This window comes from Carassius auratus, chromosome 8 (genome assembly GCF_003368295.1).
Source record: "Carassius auratus strain Wakin chromosome 8, ASM336829v1, whole genome shotgun sequence".
NCBI lineage: Eukaryota > Metazoa > Chordata > Actinopteri > Cypriniformes > Cyprinidae > Carassius > Carassius auratus.
This window is the reverse complement of record NC_039250.1, coordinates 1,143,783-1,161,702: the sequence shown is the minus strand read 5'-3', so window position 1 is coordinate 1,161,702 and position 17,920 is coordinate 1,143,783. Positions and strand designations below refer to the sequence as shown.

The 17,920-nt window shown below is 32.4% G+C and overlaps 1 protein-coding gene across 1 annotated transcript in view; it reads left to right on the top strand.

Moving 5' to 3' along the window:
- Positions 1-1,662: 1,662 nt before the first annotated feature.
- Positions 1,663-17,920, top strand: part of LOC113106920 (F-box/LRR-repeat protein 17-like) — a 101,206-nt gene continuing 84,948 nt past the window's right edge. Inside the window, exons 1-2 of the mRNA XM_026268965.1 lie at positions 1,663-1,842; positions 5,312-5,442. Coding sequence (XP_026124750.1) covers positions 1,669-1,842; positions 5,312-5,442 — 305 coding nt within the window. The 5' untranslated portion in view covers positions 1,663-1,668. The remainder of the gene's footprint in view (positions 1,843-5,311; positions 5,443-17,920) is intronic.

Genomic DNA, 17,920 nt, shown 5'->3' with positions numbered 1-17,920 from the left:
TAGTCGCATCAGCACAGATTCAGTCTGATCTGTATCATCTTCCTTTTGCAGAAGGTCAGAGGTCAAAGTGAGGAGACGAGCTGATTGGATGCAAGATAAAAAATTTCCATGAAAGTTCTTATATGCGTTTAATCAATCAGTACAATATTCTATTCTATTAATATATTATATTATGTTATGCACATTGATTATATAGTTCTAAAAGTTTTTTTTTGTTTTTAAACCAGTATGTGTTCCCTAATGCTGTGCTCTACCACTGAGCCACAGGAACATGTTGTAAAGATAAATAGAACGGATCAAACTAAATGTGCTCTAAACTCTAAACACCAAAAGAAAAAATAGGATTTTGTCATGTTTTATTTTTATAGATTGTTTTCTATGTTTGCTTTATATTTAGCTTTTTTTTGTAATATTAATATTTCAAGCATTTTTTTATTTCTGTGTAGGTTTTTAATTTTTTAATCTTCTAATTATTTTAAACTTTATTTATTTAAGCTGTGGATGCGTATCATTTGACTTAATCTGTTATTTACAAATTTTTCATCTGATATGTTTTTTATATATATATATATATGTATATAATATAACATTGGTAACACTTTAGAATAAGGTTCCATTAGTTAATGTTAGTTAACTTCTTTCGTTAACATGAACTAAGCAAGAACAATCCTTCTACAGCATTTATAAGTCTTAGTTCATGTTAATTTCAACATTTACTAATGCATTATTTAAATCAAAAGTTGTGCTTGTTAACATTAGTTAATGCACTGTGAATTACCATGAACTTACAATGAATAACTGTATTTTCATTAACTAACATTAACAAAGATGAATAAATACAGTAATAAATGTATTATTCATTGTTTGTTCATGTTAATTAATACATTAACTAACATTAACTAATGGAACCTTATTCTTAAGTGTTACCAAATAAGATTTTATTCATTCATTTGTTCGTTCGTTCACTCGTTGTACGTCTCCTGTATTGGTTGTTTGAAATTAGGGCTTTTTTCTGTATACATATATAATATATAAAAGTTTGTTCATTCATTTGTGCATGGATGCATGCATGCATTCATTCACTCATTCATTCATTCATTTATTGATTTATTTATTGATTCATGCATTGATTTGTTAATTCATTATTTTCGTCCATGCATGCATGCATTCACTCATTTATTCATGCATTCATTCATTCGTTCATTCATGCATTCGTTCATGCATGCATTCATTCATTAATTTATTGATTTATTTATTGATTTATTTATTGATTCATGCATTGATTTGTTAATTCATTAATTCTTTCATGCATGCATTCATTCATTTGTTCATGCATTCATTAAGTCTTTCATTCATTCATTAATTCGTTCATGCATGCATTCATTCATTTGTTCATGCACCCATTCATTAATTTGTTAATGCATTCATTCATTTGTTCATTCATTAATTTAATGCATTCATTCGTACCTCATTTGCCCATGCATGCAATCAATAATTTGTTAATTTATTCATGCATTCATAAATTCATGCATTCGTGCGTGCGTTCGTTCATTCATTCGTTCGTGCGTTTGAACATTCATGCATTCGTTTGTTTGTTTGTTCGTTCGCTCGTCTGACATCCCCTGTGTTGCCAGCACTGCTCCAAGTCTAAGTTACAGGGAAAACATAATGCATGCAATGTTGAGGAGATCGTGTCTGTGTTTTGACGCGTGTTTATTCCTCTGTGTTTCTCAGGTGACTGATAAGTCGGTGCAGGCGTTTGCAGAGAACTGTCCGGAACTGCAGTTTGTGGGCTTCATGGGCTGCTCTGTGACGTCTCAGGGCGTCATTCACCTCACCCGGGTAAGAGATGTACGAGTGAATCGTTACGTTCGAAGCGACTCACCTGCTAATGAGCCGCTTTGATTCAACTTCACAAAGACAAGTTATTTTTTTATTTTGCCTTCACTTTAAAATCTCATTATTGTGTAATGAGGTGAATCATGAAATGTTGAAGATCCAGCACACCCTGCTGTTTGCACATTAGCATGCTAATGAGAGAAAGTTATCCTCAGCTCACCGGCGCAGCAGTAATTGCCTGCATGGAAACTATGATATTCTTTTTTGGCCCAATTTGTCCTCACCCGCGTCTTCTGGAGACACAAACTAACCTAAAATTCTGTCAAATTATATCCAACATGCTTCTGTCATCTATATATTGATTTTATCATTATATAATATTTAATTATAATGTTGAATATTAAATATTATAACTCAAAGTCCAAATGTTGTAATGTTTGTTGTTATATAATCTAATCTAATTTTATCAAATATAATATAATATAATATAATATAATATAATATAATATAATATAATATAATATAATATAATATTGTTATATCTGTTGAAAACTGCTGAAAAGCGCATCATTTATTTGATGTGCTTTTTTTCTTTTTTTATATTTTTTTGTATTTGTTTTTGTAAAATTTTTATTTAAACATTCTAATTTAGTTTTAGTGCTTTAAGGTTTTAAGTAATTTTTTTTTAATTTGTTTAAAAAATATATTTGTATAAAGTATAGAATATTTTTTATTAATTTGTATTTTTATATTTTCTGTTTTCAATTGAAGTTTAGTTAAGTTTTACATTTTAAGTTTTTCATCTAATATTTGTATTTTATTTCTCCTTATTTCAACTGGTCAAGAGGATTTTTGATCATTTTAGTTTAAGTTAATATTAAAGGTCTTCCAGGCATTCCATGCTTCAGACTGCGTGAGTCATTTACGCATGAATCATTTTAAAGATTCAGTTCAAAGGAATCATTTGTCAGTGTTCTGTAGCTGATTCAGTTGATGTGTTTTGAGTTGCTGGTTCCTGAAGCGAATCTCTATCTAAACTTTCTTCAGGACTGTGACGGCTGACTCTAGTTCTGCAGCAGCGAGAGTTTCTAAAGATATCATTACATTATACAATTCGGCTGCTGGCAATAGTTATTTAAATGAAGTCCCAGCTCCGTCTCTCCTTGGACACACATTTCCATTTCACTTAGTGGCTTCTCCACCAGAGGGACAGTTTTTATTCAGATCATCAAAGCTTCAGGCCGTTCTCAGGTGTGGGTTATATTTATAAAGCCCTGAAGAGATCTGATGTGAGACGGTGACTCTCTCAAACTGAGGAAACTTCGTGAGCGGATTGCTTTAGTTTCATCTTCTAACGCTGATGGTTTATATGATCAAGTGTTTGGAAACCGTGCTGGGTCTCGTTTAGCTGCTTCTCTACCCATCATAAGTTATTTATATCATTGAGATACTAGATACTTGAGATAGTTTTCATTTTCAATGTATTAATTTATTTTAAAGGGTTAGTTCACCCCAAAAATGATAATTCTGTCGTTTAATTATTTTTAACAAATATCTCTGTTAATTTGTGTTCTGAGGATGTTCAAAGGACTTATGGGTTTAGAACGACATGAGGGTGAGTGATTAATGACAGAATTTACATTTTTGGGTGAATTAACCCTTTAATGTGCTTTAATTTTTATTCATTTTATTTTTAATATTTTTCTATTTAGTTTACATTTATTTTAATTTTGGTTTTAGTCATTTTAATAAGTTTTAATTTCAAAATTTTCGCCTAATTTTATCTTATTTTAATTTGTATACGGCTCTCTTAAACGGAGGAAAACGTAATGACCAGATTCGTTTAATTCGATTTTAGTGACTATTATAGTTTTTAATTGTATTCGTTTTTTCATAATATTTCTGTTTATCTTTTTTTATGCAAATCTTAAGTCAGAACATTAAAAAAGAACCATGCATTAATTAATTGTTTACATTATAGTTAAGCTATTAGTAATGTACATTTTATATCTATATCTATCTATCTATCTATCTATCTATCTATCTATCTATATATATATGAAGAAAAATATTTTATTTTGAAGAAATACAGTAATAAAGTAACTAAAAACAAATAAACTAAAATAATAATAATTATTGTTATTATTATTATTATTAACATTATTCATTACATATGCAAGAACACACTGTGCACTAAACTAATAAAACTAAGAAATACAATTTTATAACTTTGTAGACAATAACAAAAAATAAAAATTGTATATATTATATATAAATTAATTTAAACATTTTAACAAAAACAATATAGTAATAAATACAAATTAATAAAAATGATATAGACATATAGAAATATAGTAAAAATTATAAAAATGACGAAAACAAAATTACTGAAACTAACTTAAATGAAAGTGAAAACAGAAAATATGAAATAAATGGTTTCGTCATTTCAAAATATTAATAAAAATGTTTCAGTGATTCTAAAATAACTATAACATGCATGGAAAAAAATAGTGTGAGTTTTCAGTTTCAGGAGAGAGCAGATTTATGAGATTTTTGTGCTGTTTAATGTGCATCATGCGTCAAATCTCTCAGTTTTCCCAGCGCATCATGCATTAATGTTGTATTTTGGATAAACAGACTGAAGGAGATTTCCTCCGTCTGAAGTCGTCACGTGTTCCCGTACGATGAAGAATCATGCTATATCTGCGTTTGGAAGAATAAGAAAGACTTTAACAGCCCGGGTGTAAATAAATAATAGAAATCTCATTAAACTCATTTCAGGTCGAGCTCCAGATTGGACACAACGTCAAATTACGCTGGAGGTTTTTTTAATTTGTTTCACCTTCTGCAGATAATGAAGGCCAGAATAATCAATGCTGCTTTAATAATTAATACTAGTGTAAAGCAAACACATTTCCTTCGCCAGAGACCTTTAGATCACATATAGGACTGACCTTAATACTCTGAGGAATTAAATGTGTTTAAGACAATATTAATAAGAGAAGAAAACTTGGTTTCACTTGGTAACTTGAGTTATTATAATGAGTAAAGAAGAAATTATAACTAAAGAAAGAAATACGATTTTTATTTATTTATAAAGCAAGACTACATTTTAAGTAATTTTCTGTCTTGATGTAAGAATGTTTAGATATTTGTTACTGGAAATCAGCACAAACATTATCCATTTATTTATTTAGCAGGATGAGTGACATTTTAAGGGGGTTACACATCAAGCAAAAATCATATTTCTGTTTTGATTTAAGAGTTTGTTGTACTTTATTGTATTTCGAATGTTGCACTCTAGTCCAGAAAGAGCAGGTGAGACGCTTCATTTGATTCAGTCGAGGTCAAACACAGTCATACAGAGATGATGATGGGACGCTTTAGAAGTGTTCAGTGACTAATGTGCTTCACAGGACGTGCTGACCGTGTGTGTGTGTGTGTGTGTGTGTGTGTGTGTGTGTGTGTGCAGCTGCAGCACCTGAGCAGTCTGGACCTGCGGCACATCTCTGAGCTCAACAACGAGACGGTGATGGAGGTGGTGAGAAAGTGCAGGAACCTGACCTCCCTCAACCTCTGCCTCAACTGGACCATCAACGACAGGTACACACACACACACACACACACAAACTCTCACTCAAACACACACATTCTCTCTCTCTCTTTCTCTCTCTCACACACACACACACACACACACACACACACACACATTCACTCTCTCACACACACAAACACACACACACACACACATTCTCTCTCTCTCTCTCTCACACACACACACACACACACTCTCTCTCACATACACACTCTCTCTCTCTCTCACACACACACACACACACACTCTCTCTCACATACACACTCTCTCTCTCTCTCACACACACACACACACACTCTCACATACACACTCTCTCTCTCTCTCACACACACACACTCTCTCTCTCTCTCACACACACACACACACACACACACTCTCTCTCTCTCTCACACACACACACACACACACACACACTCTCTCTCACACACACACTATTTCTCACACACACACACACACACACACACACACACACACACACACACACACACACACACACACACACACACACACACACACACACACACACACACACACACACACACACACACTCTCTCACACACACACACACACACATACACACACACACACACACATACACACACACACATATATACACACACTATTGAGATGCATCAACTATATCTATAATAACAAATGCACTTTGTCATATTGCTGCTTAAATTTTGCCTTTTATTTTAGCAGAATTTTTAAAAACTAAGCACAAATTTCAATGCAATGTATTATTAGTTTAGTGGAGTAATATGTATAAAAGCACTACCCTACACTGCTCAAAACATGTGTTTGAATCATCAGTGGCAAATCTTTTAAATATGAAAACATCCTTACAGACTGTGAGTCAGAAGCCCAGACTGTTCTTGCAAAGATGGAACTGTCCAGCTTTATTTTATGTTTTAGGGAGGTGTGGACAAGTCTTAACTTTTATAAAGAATATCTCTTTGGGTTTGAGACTTTCGTCTTTGCAACTTTCTGGATCTTATCTATTCACAAACAGCTTGTAACACTCCAAAGAGGAAGGAAAACGACCATTTGAGACTCACAAGAGTCACTGATAGTTTCTCTAGTTCCTTATTGTTCTCCTGGATAATGAGTGTTTTTTTTAAATTGAGTAAATTAAATTTGATTGAAATGTATTTTTCGCTTATCAATAGCTGATCGATTTTGTTTACTTTGCATTATTTCAGTTAATTAAAAAAGTATTTATATCATTACTTTTCACAATGTTTCATTAGAAGAGAATGTGTCCTGAAGTATTAACATCTAAAATGTATTTTGTGTAACTTTATTAGAGTAAACTTACTTGGAGTTAAGGGAGTTACCTTATTGAGTTTTACTTTTTAAATTAATAAAAAAAATATAGATAGATTTAATTTTGTTGATTTGATTTAATTAAATTAATTTTGCCTTTATTATATTTTTGGATTAAATTCATAAAAAACAAGTTGAAATTATTAATACACACACACACACACACACACACACACACACACATATATATATGCTTTTAGATTTTAGACTCATTTGAATCTTAATGGAATCCATATTAATTTATGGACACCTAATTCTGTAAATTAAAAATAAGTTTTTGAGTATAAAAGTGAAATGTTTTTGTGGATGATGTGAGGCGTTGGAGTTATAAATGTTGAGAAGCGCCGTTTAATGCTTCACATTCGTGATGTTTTGGTGGAACGGCGGTTTCGTGAGAATCTGTATCTGATCCTCCTGCATATAAATCACACGTGTGACGATGAATAACTTGGACTAATGTTATTTCATCCGCTTCAGTTCTGCTGGAATCAGCGTCTGACTGGAGAATGTGAGGATGATGTTGATATTTCTGCTGTAACGTATGGATTTACAGCCGCCGCAGGCGTTAACACAATATTGAATTTACAGTCCGCCCTAGATACAGTGCCATTGTTTTATGATTTCTGGATTTATTGGAGCTGAGGATTTTCACCCCTGACCCTTCATGAAGCACTGATTGATTACAGGTTTGGGTCGGAGAAGTTCTGTAGGTCAGGCTGAGAACATGCTGTAATTTACACTGATTAATTTGACTTTTATAACACTGGATTCATGAGCGCTGACGCTCAACCAGTCTTGGATCACACCAGGCTTTATGACACCTGATATTGGACTCTTCTGCTTTGGACTCATTTTAATCTATTTTAATACAAGGACCTTCCTTACTCTGTAAAGAAAAAATAAATAAATATAAAATATTGCTTTGGAGTCCTAACTGTTGAGAATATTATGTAATATTTAAAAATAATAATTTACATAGATGTAAATCTTTATGTAGTAAATATGTATATAATACTTTATGGGCCATGTTTTAACGATTTGAAACGCAAGTGTCAAAGCGCGAAGCGCAAGTAAGTTTGTGGGCGGGTCTCGGCGCTGTTGCTATTTTCCCGGCGGGATAAATGGCTCTTGCGCCCGGCGCAAATCTAAAATGGGTTGGTCTGAAGTAGCTTCATTATTCATAGGTGTGGTTTGGGCGTAACGTGAAATAAACCAATCAGAGCGTCATCCAACATTCCCTTTATAAAAGCAGGTGCGCAAGTTCCATTATGGATTGCTATTATTATGGCGTATTTACCAGGCGCACGCCAGGAGCGGTTCACAGCCGAGGAGACTGATGTTCTTGTAAGAGCAGTGAAAGACAGAGAAGTTGTGTTGTATGGGGATGGGAGAAACCCACCCAAAATAGCGTCGGTTAAACAGGCGTGGGAGGAAATAGCCACAATTGTTTCATCGATTTTTTTTCCTGGTTCTTGACGGACAAACCAATTTGTCAGATGTCCCAAACAGGTCTGATCCTTAATTACTACAATTAGCCTGAATAATTTGTAAGCTAGATTTATGCCTATTTTTTCACATCTTCGTGGCACACCACAATGATTTCCGTCATCTCATGTGTTAATATTTTTTTAGTGTAACAATTTATGATTTGCAAAAATAACTGTTGCATCTGTGTAGATTACATGAGCAAAGTGTATGCGCGTTGTGCACGCTATACATTATGGTCAAGCTTGCGCCCTTAAAATATCATAATGAACAACGCGCCACTGACTTTAGACTAGGTTTTTTCTGGTCAGTGGCGCAATTGTTTAATGGAACAGCAAAATAGCACCAGGGATTGTTTGCGCCGGAACACGCCTCCTTTTTTGCGCTGAACCGCCCAGGGAGCGCAAGTTCATTCACTAGTTTAGCGACGTGCTTCTGTGGAGGGAAAAGAGCGCTTTGCGTGGGTGCAAAATATCAATGACACATGCGTCGGTATACAAAGTCAATTGCGCTGGGTGCAAGATAGGGCCCTATATATATATATAATTATAATAATATAATACAATTTCTAAATAAAGTAGTGTGTTGATTTTAAGTTTGCATAACCTTAAGTACTGTTGACTTAAAATATCGTGTTAACTTTTATCAGTATATATATACTTTTTTTCATATAGCAGTACTTTTAAATTAAAAAAAAGTTTGCAATACTCTACTTTTGAATGCATTATTAGTTTTGTGCAACAATGTAGCAATGTAATTAATTGCGATTAATCGCATACAATAATGCGATTAATCGCGATTAAAAATGTTAATAGTTTCCCAGCATTGATATAGATAATACAGTTGAATTCCTGTTCTTATTTATTTATATTTTACATTGTCGTTACATTTAAAAACATTTTCGTTACATTTAAAAATTAGTTTTTGAAAAGTGAACTGAACAAAATAGAAACTGCAACATTGTAATAATTTCAGTCTCGGTTTCAGAACAAAGCAAATGATAGAGGTCTGAAAGTGGAGATGAGGACGTGTGAGAAAATCGGTGGGAATAAATGTTCGGATGTGTTTGTTAATGCAGAGTGATGTCTGGTGCTTCTGATTGTCTTGATTCAGGGTTTAGTTTGGATGAAGCTCTAGCTCTCAGACTGTGCTGTTCTCATTGACCCTCACCACTGGATCAGCCCATCCTTTCCTCGCTCTGATGTTTTGATTTGCACCGCGACTAAATGAAGGATGCTTTTGGAGCGTGAGTGCTGTGTGTTTCCCGATGGAAGCCCTGGAGAGCGGCACTTAGCTGGGTTTCTCCAGCTGTATAAACGGCTCGAGTGTGAAAGCTGTTTGAGTTGCTCTGAATGAGAGGCTCTGCTAAGCAAACAGCTAATGTGATAAGGTAAAGCGCTTCTTAAAACTTGCATTCAGAGAGACGGACTGCTTTTTCTTCATCACTTCAGCTCATAACACATGGGTGTTTCACCTGGAAGAGATGCATAGATGATTTTTAAAAAATGCACAGAGTTTAGTATGTGAACAAAACTTTGCATATGCTTTAAGAACCTCAAAATACATGCCATTCATTTTTCCCAAATTTTTTATATGTATTTATTTAAGAAATATAACATGTTTCGTGTTGGAGTCATTTTGACCCTGGTATGTTTGAGAACTACATATTAGTGTCAAAAATACTTTCTGTACAACTAAGTGAAGCTATATATATATATATATATATATATATATATATATATATATAACTTTTGTAAAATATATTCAGCCTTTTAGCTATATCTCACATATTTTTGGGACTGAATTTTGTTGTTAAACATGAATATGTACGCCTTTGGATGAACCATTGAAACATGACAAATAGATCACTTTTTAAAGTAATATTTGTAAAAAAAAAAAAAAAAAAAGAGCAATAACTTTACACATGCATGCTTCAAGACGGTCAAAATAAACCTCATTAATTAATGAATTTTTAAGAGATATGAAATGCTTTGTGTGGAGTACCCTTCAGTGTCAAATTCACTTGTAAAATTGTCTGAATTTATATTAGTATCAAATATTTATTACTTGAAGTTTCTGTAAATTTTATTATTTATATTATTATTTATTAAAGCACGCACGTGTTTTAATATATATATATATATATATATATATATATATATATATATATATATATATATATTTAAATATAAAAAAATACATGTAAAAATCTTATTTTGAGATTCTTAAAGCATTTGAAAATAGTTTTGCTCTCTTACTAAAATCGTCATTTATTAAAATATTTTTTTTTAAAATATGTTCTGCATCTCTTCCAGGTGAGAACACTTATGTATTATATGAGTATAATATTGTAAACATAATACAATTTTGACTAAAGTTTTGTAGATAAATATTTTTACATATTTTCTCATTTTAGGACATTAGTATCTAGAGTCACGATCCACTTCAAAATCAAATCCATTCTGTTCATTTCAACAGCGAACGAGTCTCTCTGCTTTCATTAAGAGCCGAGGACTGTATTGGAATTGAGTGCAATGCAGTTAAACAATACATGAATACTAATCAAAACTCTATATGACTGATGAACGCCTCGTCCGACGATGCCAAAGAAAAAATTGATTCAAACGTTCCCTGAACTCAATCATACTAAACGACCGATCTATATTAGACGGGAGGATGTTCGATCCCATGATATCGTGAATCACTGAATTTCAGAAAGCATCCTAACGAAGAAATGAAATATGCACGAAACGCTGCCAAATTACACAAGCGTTTGACATGCTGAAGGCACTCAGGCGTGTTTGATGAATGTGTGGCTGTGTATCGTAACCAGATCCATGTGTCGTGATAAATAACCAAAACACTGCCAAACCTCCCAGAACACAAGAGACGTTCACACTTCTCTTATCGAGGCGAGTCGAGGGAATCCTTTCTTATCTGCGGATGATTTCTCAATACGAGGCGTTGGCGTTCTTGGCTTGGATCGCACGCATTCCCAGCGAATGAATCATATGCTGTATTTACTGTTGTTATCTGGAGAATCGCAGCTCGATATTTCATCCCACAAACTTCTGATCCTCTGTGAGACTGAAAGAGCTGATTTAATGAAGGACAAACATCCCTCTATGAATGCAATAAGTCTTCTGGTAGCTGCTTTGTGTTATTACATTAAAGCACAGCGTCTCATTAAGAGCTTTTTGTAAAAGAGTCGAAAACGTTTTCGACTAAAACCATATTGTGTCTGATCAGAATTTTTTTGATTTTTTTAATTGCACATGAAGCACACAAAAAAAGCAAACAAACTTAGTTTAATATTGATAACATTTTATTTAAATTGTTTTATAAATATACATAAAGTACACTGCATATATTCAATAGAAATGTAATAATTTTCAAAAAATGTAAGTTTTTACTAAGCCCCCCCCACACTGTATCACATCATTACTAAATAAAAATATTAATTTCTTTAAAAAAAAAAAAAAAAGAAAAAAAAATACTGACCTCAAACATTTTAAGTTATTTAGTGTATCATAACAAAATATTTGTATTTATATATATATATATACACACACATTTATATATTTGTTAAATATAAATATATATACATATACACAGATGTAAGTGGATTTGTTCAGGTATAATTGAGGAACTGCTTGTCATTTCTCACTGGTGTTCTCGTCTTAAAAGAATGCGTCCATTCATTATAGCGACACACGAGGGATTTCTCTCAGACCGATGTGAAATTAATTTCATGCTTTCTAATAAGCTCAGGTTTTCCCTGGTGAGCTTGCGGCACCTAAACCATTGTCAATATTTCTTCTGTATTCATAACTGTTTGTTTAACATGCCTTTAATTAGGAGCTCCTATTGAAGGTTTTAATTGCTTATTAAAACTCTTTTGCTCTTTCGGAAAGCCAGAATCTGGCTTATTTCCATACGGAATCTCACACAAAGAGAGTTTGTTGGGGTTCTTGAGCACAGAGGGACCGAGAAACCAATTTGTAAGAGAAAAGTAAATTAAAGGCATTGCAGGTTTGAAGCGTGGCGTCTCGCTGGAGATTTGTGCTGAAACGCAAAAGTTTTAGAGCTTATTAACTGTTTCTTATTTGTCCTTTAAATGTCAGGGATGAATGAGAATCTGAGTGTGACAGAATCAAGTACGTCAGTATCAGTAACCAACCTCCAAACTCTAGGGGGCGATAGTTTCCTTTAGATTTCCATTGTTATTCAGATATGATGGAAAATGCATATTAATTTACTACATAAACTCAGAATGCAAGAAACTGCAAACCAACTATAAGAGGACAGATTAAGCTAATTCCTTGTGACAGCGTTGAGTACGTAACGTACTTTAAATGCATTGCGAATTATGTTTGCATTGCGCTACACTTGCATTTAATGTTATGAAGTCACATTTATTTCTAAAGCGCTTCATACAGTAGAGTTTAAGAGCAGTTTAACATGTAATAAACTGGAAAATAAGTGCATTTTTACATTATTTAATCCTTGTTAATGTTTGTTAATGATAATACAGTTGTTCATCGTTTGTTTATAGTTCACAGTGCATTAGTGTTGTCAGATAGAACTTGATTTTAAAATGCGTTTGTTGACATTAAAATTAACTAAGGTTGATGAATGCCATAGTATTGTTCAATGTTAGTTTTAACTAATGTAGTTAATTAATGCTAATAAATTTGCCATTGTTTTAAAGTGTTACTCTATTTTTTTATTAAAATAATTAATACATAACATATCAAAATACATTTTAATAGATCACTAATACTTTTTAATGTTTTTAATGTTGTCAAATAATATTCCCGGTGTTCCTGTGGCTCAGTGGTAGAGCATTGCATTAGCAGCGCAAAAGGTTTTGGGTTCGATTCCCAGGGAACACATGTTAGGTAAACAGTGTTAGCCTGAATGCACTGTAAGTCGCAGTGTCTGCTAAATGCATAAATGTAAAGTAAATAATATGCACCACGACAGAACTGTATAAATTTAAATATGAATGAATAATATTATTCATACTTTGTGAATACATTATAGTATAAAATGGTAAAATAGTGTTACTGTATTTTTATGGGAGTAGAAAAGCTTTTCACTGTAAAAAATTATTTTTCTACATTAATTAAAAATTATTGGAGTGTTTTACAAAAGCACAATAACCCACACACAAACAGATGGGTTTTAAAAATAAAAATATCTAAAAGAAAGAGGACTGTTGAAGAGGATGATCATTGCTAAATGCTAAATAACCTTTAGATGATCTGACAGATCTTTTAAAAATCAGTAGACTGACTTTTATTCAGTAGCTGAACTAAAGTTTTTAAGTGGTCAGTAGGGCTGTCACGTTTGTGAAAAAATCATTTTCGATTTTTAAGACATAAGTGTTCATTGAATCGATTGTAAAATAGATTTTCCATGTCTAAAAAAAAAGACGTTTCCTTTTCCTTTTTCAACGTCAAATAATGGAGGAACGTAAAGAAAGCGCTGGAAACGCACAAGTCAGCAATATTTCTATTTTATTGGCATTAAGTTTCGTGAAGAATAACAAACAGCAACAGGAGTGAAACATTCTCAAAAAAATATATATGCAGAGGGGACGGCTGCCATGACAAAAGAAAAACAACCGGCTTCATTTATGATTTAGGCAATTCCAAAATCTCCAAGATTATTTTAATTAATGATTCAATCCATTTCAAACAACTGTTCAAAAAATTTAACTTTAAATGGACTTGAGAAACAGGCAATGTGTGTTTTTATTTTTATTTTTATTGAACGTAAACGACACTTAGGCTAGGCGGCACTAGGCAGCTATTACAAATTTATTGGACAGAAAAACAAGTCGATCAACATTTTCGGGGTCCAAAGTAGGGCGTTTTTTTATTCACTATATGTCCAGCTGTTGAGAAGACGTGCTCCGATCGCACTGATGTCCCAGGGACAATCAGGTACAGGTATTTGGTAAAAATCGATTCCCTATTTTCATTTTTGAAACTTTTTTTGGTTGGTCCGATATATTGTGCAATCGATTTTCGAACTAAAAGTGACAGCCATAGTCGACAGTCTCTAGTTCTTAACTTGAGAAGTTGCCTGAATTTTTGAGTATGGTCCCCTTTCTCTAATTTTTTTTTAATACAGTGTGTGTTTGACTACTAAGTGACTAAGAGCAGCTGTGGGGATGAAGTTCACATGCTCATATATTGACGTGCAAACGAGTTTGTGTTTCGTCTGATGAAACTGTGGCCCTCATTCACACAGATACAGAACATTATTAGAGACATGCACTCGATTGAGTTTAAACCTGCTGAACTCGGGCTGGAGATCTGCCTTTAAACACACACCGATGGTCAGATTGACAGGATCTGCTGTATTTGGCCTCTACACACTAACTTGCCTCTTATATATGAGTCCCGTCCCATAATTCCCAGGTCTGGGATCTCAAACGGTTTGGATTGGATGCGTGTCCTTCCACAGCAGATACATGTTTTTACTTTAACTGTAGGATATATTTCATAGCAAACCTTTTGTAGATGGAAAATAGAAGTGTAAGATTGAAGTGTTTTAACATCTCTACCGTGTTGTTTTTTAGTCTCAGATTCTTGGGGGGTTTAATGTCAAATGATTTGACATGTTGAATGTGATTAGTGTGAGAGCGATGGATGATGTGTGTTTGCTTTATGATCATGTTCCTCTATAATGTCAGAACAGCAGTGCTGTAAAACCTTCACCCTAGAGCCCTGCACAGGCCTCAAATTTAGGCCCAAGCCTGAACCGTGTCCAACAGCTTATCAGAATTACCGACACGAGACAGTTTTTTATCCCCCCTTCTCCCAAAACAGCTTATTGCCTACTACTGTTTCAGCTATTAAAATATATTCAGATTTGATGTAATTGCAAAGTGATTATATTTTGTTTCGTTTTTTATTTGCCTTTTTGTAAGTCAATTTATAAAAATCACTTTTTTTGTTTGTAAAGTATACAGCGGCAGACAGTAAGCTAATCATATATGTATGATGAATTTAGCCTCCTCAAATCATCACTACTTGCCTAAAATAAAATCTATAGATGCACTAAAACAGTTAACAATGTTTAAACGTTAAACCTACATAAATGTTGTGCTTTTATAAAATAAAGAAAACAAACACGCTTTTTGCCACCCAGTCTTGAATAGGAGCGCTATTGAGCGAAACTCAGCGAATACATGCTTAACCCACTTGATAAATATGTATATGTGTTGTGTAGTGTCGGGACGGTGATGGTCATGCAAACCTTTTCTTCACCGTGCTGTCATTACCAAACCCTCAGATTTTAAATGATTATTTCAATAATTTAACATCACACACACATATTTACAGTTCTCTTAGGTTCTCAATGGTCACAATAAATTAATGAATTAGATATAATATTTTTATTTTACTATTAATTTATTTGACATTAATTTAATTATTGATATATTTATTTATGGATAATGACTAAATATATAAATACTTTTATGACTAAATATTTTTTACTTATTTATTTGCTTATGTGTACATTTATCTTTATTATATTATTATTAAATTATTAAAACAAATGTTTATTTTAATTTATTTATTATAATTTTTTTATATTTAAATAAATTTAGACATTTTTAAATAAATGTATATATTTATTCATCAGTTTATTAAATGACTAAATAAATACATTTGTGTCATTTCTTTGTATATTTGTTTGCTTAAACAATGAATGTCTAAATTAATGAATAATAAAATGAATAAATAAAAATTATGTATTTATCTTTATGCATTTATGAATTATGTAAATAAATCCATTAAAATACATATATTTTATTATGAAATAAATGAATAATGAACAAAATGAATACATTATTATTACATTTATTTATTAAATACATGGCTAAATAAATAAGTATATAATTATCATAAGTACATGATTTAATTAATAAATGACTAAAAACATTAATTAATGAACACTTATTAAATTAAAACATTTATTTATCTATTTTCTAATTTGTTGATCTATAAATAAATGTAAATACATATTAAGTAATTAATTACATTTATTAATTTGTTTAAAAATAAAATGAAATAATATGCATGGATTAATATTTAATAAATAAATATTGTCATTTAATTAATTATTATATTCTTTAATGATGCATGTAAGCAAGCAAATTATATATATATATATATATATATATATATATATATATATATATATATATATATATATATATATATATATATATATATATATTAGGGGTGTAACGGTTCACAAAATTCACGGTTCGGTTCGGTTCAATACACTGATGTCACGGTTCGGTTCGGTACGGTTCGGTACGTTTTAGATACAGCAAAAAGAAAAAATTGGCAGATAAATTTCCTTGATTTTTTAAAAAATGTTTTATTTATTAAAACTAACAAAGTATGTGTTTTTTTTACATTGAACAATGATGGAGCTATTCTTTACCCATCTTCTATGGTGTTTTCTTAGCAGCATACTGTATAAAACAAAAATAGCTCCTTATAAATTTTTTTTAAAAAATTAAATGTAATATTGTTGTAGTGGTTATGAACAAATACAAAGATGTAACTCTTTTTATATGGAACTCTATAACTCTTTATATTTAGTGTGTTTTTACTCAATTGGTTCTCTATTTGGGCTTATGTTTTTTGGAACAAAGCAGGAATTACGGTCTGTCTGAAATGGGCTCGTGAAGGAATATTGTAATGGGGCTCAATTACATTAAGCATGTTCTTAAAACCTGCGTTTTCCACTACAGAGTAAGGTCTCATATCCGCGGCTATAACGTAAATGCACCATTCGCTGCGGTGATGTCCGTATACGGAGCCCGGGACGTCACCTGTAGGAGAAAAAAAAGCAATCCGTGGCGACGGTTTTGCAATCCGTCCCCTCAGTTTATAAACCGTACTCACGAATTCATAAACTGTTCACTCGATTTAACAAATCGTGCCCACGGATTAACAAACCGTGCCCACGAATTTCCAATCCGTGCACTTAGATTTTGTAAACCGTACCCTCGGTTTTTGAATCCGTACCCACGAATTCATAATCCGTGCGCACGCTTTCGCAATCCGTTCCCTCGGATTTGTAAACCGTACTCACGGATTCATGCAGCAAACTCCTACGTGTTAACATACAGTTTTATTGAATATTATTATGTGGAATAGGTTTACAGCAAAGTGTCTTAAGTGATTCTCTATCAAGTGTAGTACGAGGTGGAATACAAAGATTTAATAAGAAAGATGCGCATTAAAATCTTGTTCAATTGCTGATAATCTATAATAGCACTTGATTATTATTGTGCAATAAACCTGGCATTGTGACTGACTCTGGAGTAATTTTTTCCTCTTTTGTAAGTTATTTTGGATAAAAGATTCTTATGCATAACCTGTTTAATAATATATAATAATGATACAAATAAAAATAAAGTTATTTTTTATAATTTTAATTTGTAGGCTAAATAAATGAGTACAAGACAGTAAAAATATTTGTCATAAAATAATTTGTGAATTGCTTTATTTTTAAATAACCTTTGGACAGTTTTGGAAATGCTTGTGTACAATTCTTTCTTAACATGAAGACTTATTTTTGTGATTTTATTATACTAAGCTCCACCCACCTCACCCCACCTGCCGGAGTTAGATGCAT